This window comes from Canis lupus, chromosome 8, assembly GCF_011100685.1.
Source record: "Canis lupus familiaris isolate Mischka breed German Shepherd chromosome 8, alternate assembly UU_Cfam_GSD_1.0, whole genome shotgun sequence".
NCBI classification, from domain to species: Eukaryota; Metazoa; Chordata; class Mammalia; order Carnivora; family Canidae; genus Canis; species Canis lupus.
In genome coordinates this window covers 73,216,961-73,219,533 of record NC_049229.1, presented here as the reverse complement: position 1 = coordinate 73,219,533, position 2,573 = coordinate 73,216,961, and the positions used below count along the sequence as shown (strand labels likewise).

General features: G+C 73.1%; 1 protein-coding gene across 1 annotated transcript; it reads right to left on the bottom strand.

The window, feature by feature from the left end:
- Window positions 1-1,257: 1,257 nt before the first annotated feature.
- Window positions 1,258-2,223, bottom strand: TMEM121 (transmembrane protein 121). Its single transcript, XM_038544066.1, has one exon. It carries the CDS (start codon window positions 2,221-2,223, stop codon window positions 1,273-1,275), a length of 951 nt encoding a protein of 316 aa, XP_038399994.1. The 3' UTR covers window positions 1,258-1,272.
- Between the last annotated feature and the right edge of the window lie 350 nt (window positions 2,224-2,573).

The window sequence follows — 2,573 nt, the reverse complement described above, 5'->3', positions numbered from 1 at the left end:
TCTCCCGGGCTCCTGGCTGGGAAGCACGCAAACTCCCAAAAGCCAGACGCCAGGCAACCTCAAGCTGGGGGAGACCAGAGATAGGTGAGCGGGGAGCCACAGCCTGCTGAGGGGAGCCGGTGACCAGCCAGCCACAGCCTGAGGGGCAGATGGCCGGAAGGGGCTCAGAGAGGGCCTTGCCCTGCACCCACAGCCCGGAGCCCTCCTGGGAGCCGTTGGTTCTAGACACATTCAGGCAACAGGGACGGCGGGCGTTGTGACCAGGCGGTGGGGGTGAATGCACGGAGCACACGCCTGGCACGCCACAGGGCTTCACGACGCGGGCCGCACGGTGCCACGTGTGCCACCTGCTGCGTGTGGAGCCGCCAGCCAGGAGGCTCGCGAGGCATCCTCAAACAGCCGTGTGGACAGCCTCCTGAGGCCTAAGGCAGAGGGCCCCCCCCCCCCGCCAAATGCTACAGAATCGTCCTTGGCAGGTGGAAGCCGGGGCCACGTGACAAGTGCATGGGGCCAGGGGACAGCCCCCCCCAACCCCTGCTCTTGGTGCCGTGTGCTCCCAATGACAGGCCAGACTGCATCAGGCACCCTCCCGGCCCCACCAGGGCGCCAAGCTGCTTGGGCCTCAGCGCTGTGGGCTTCCCGGGGTCTGTGTCTGTGGGCCCAGCCGAGGGGCTCCAGGCTACAACGTCCACCTGGGAGCAAAGCTCCCACCTGATCCCGCTCCTGCTCCCCGTCCCACCTGCGCCTGCACCCCACCCCGGCCGCGGGCCCTGGGGTCACCTGGGCCTCAGGCCACAGGCAGGCGCGTGGCTGAGGTATCCTGGGGGGCGCAGAGTCCGTCAAGGCGTCTCTGCGGGTGGAGCCGGTGCACCAGCGACCCCGGGAGCTGGCCCAGACACCCGCACCCACCCCACCCACCCCCGCGCGCGGGCCCGTCGGAAGCAGGACTCAGGAAACAGGCAGCGCAGGGCGGCTTTGGATACAAAACTGTAAACACGAGTCTTTAAAATGCCAGAGGCCCCCCCTCCGGCCTCAGACTCTGCGCCAGAGGCTCCCCACCACGGGACCCCCAGGGACCAGGCCCCCGCCCGCTCTGTCCTCCCGCGCGCACGGCCACGGGCTGGGGGTCCGTCCACGCGCTGGGGCGCGGGGGGCGCGGGGCGCGCGGCGAGCCCGCGGTCCGGGGGATTCCTGAGATGAAGAAGCGGCCGCGGCGGCCCCCGGCGCCCTGGGGGGGCGCGCCCCCACCGCATCCCGGCCGCACGGGCCCTGTCACGTGCCCAGGGCGTCGCGCGTGGGCGAGGGCCCGTGGGGGCGGCCGGGCGGGCCGTGCAGCGGCGGCGGCACCGAGTTGCGCTGCGCGGGCGGCGGCTGCAGCTCCAGCGCGAGCGCGGGCGGCGGGAAGTCGCGCACCTGGCGGCGGTACTCGAGGAAGGTGCAGGCCTTGGTGGCCAGCGCCACCACGTTCTTGCCCACGAAGATGGCCGAGACGCGACTGTCGCGGAACAGGGCCATGTTGGCGGCGCGCGCCAGCACGGCCACCACGTTGACGGTGGCGAGGCTGAGCACGGGGTAGAGCATCATCTTCTGCGGCGCGATGTGCTCGCCCTGCATGCTGACCTCGCTGAGCGCCACGCACGGCAGCACCAGCAGCAGCATGTAGCAGTAGAAGAAGGTGAGGCCCTCGGCCCAGAGCGGCAGCCCGGTGCGCGGCGGCTCCCACAGGTTGGCCTGCATGTCCAGCAGGTCCAGCAGGTCCAGCGCCACCCAGAAGAGGCGGCCCCGCAGGTCCTCGCGCTTGCGGAAGGTGCGCACGTACTCCATGCGGTCGAGCGCCACGAGCAGCAGGAAGAGGCCGGGCACGCACACCGACAGCAGCAGCGTCAGCGCCTTGCGCGCCACCGGGTCGGCCGCGCCCCTGCGCGCCGCCTTGTAGTTCTGGAAGATGAAGTAGAGCTTGATCTCCAGCACGAAGATGTAGAGGAACCAGAGGATCATGGCGTAGCCGCGCTTGGCCGTGCGCACCTCGGCGCCCACCCACACGGCCACGTAGCGCAGCACCAGCAGGAAGCACACGTCGCCCACCAGCACGATGATGCACACCCCGATCTTGCGCGGGCCCTGGTTCTGCTCCACCAGGTACGCGTCCATGACCGCCATGCTGCCCATGATCACCAGCGTGGTCAGGCACACGTGGCGCCGGTCCGGGGGCGGCAGCACCATGGTCGGCCGCCGGGGCCCCGGCCTGGGCGCGCCCGGCCCCCACGCGCGGCGGGACGAGGCCCTGCGGCGGCGCCGCTCAGCCCGCGGGCATGGCGCGCCGGGGCCGGGCCGGCCGCTCCGGGGGCGCCACCGCTGCCGGCCGGCGAGCTCGGAACCTGCGGAGACCAGAGGGCACAGTGAGGGCGCGCCGCGGGCCAGCCCCCGCCCTCCCCGGCCTCCCCGGCCTCCCGGCCTCCCCGGCCCGCGCCGCGCCGCCGTCCCCGCGCCGGGCACCCGGCCCTCGGCGGCACGCACGCGCCCAAGCGCGCGGGGGGCGGGGGGCTGGGAGCCGGACGGGGCCTCCAGGGGGC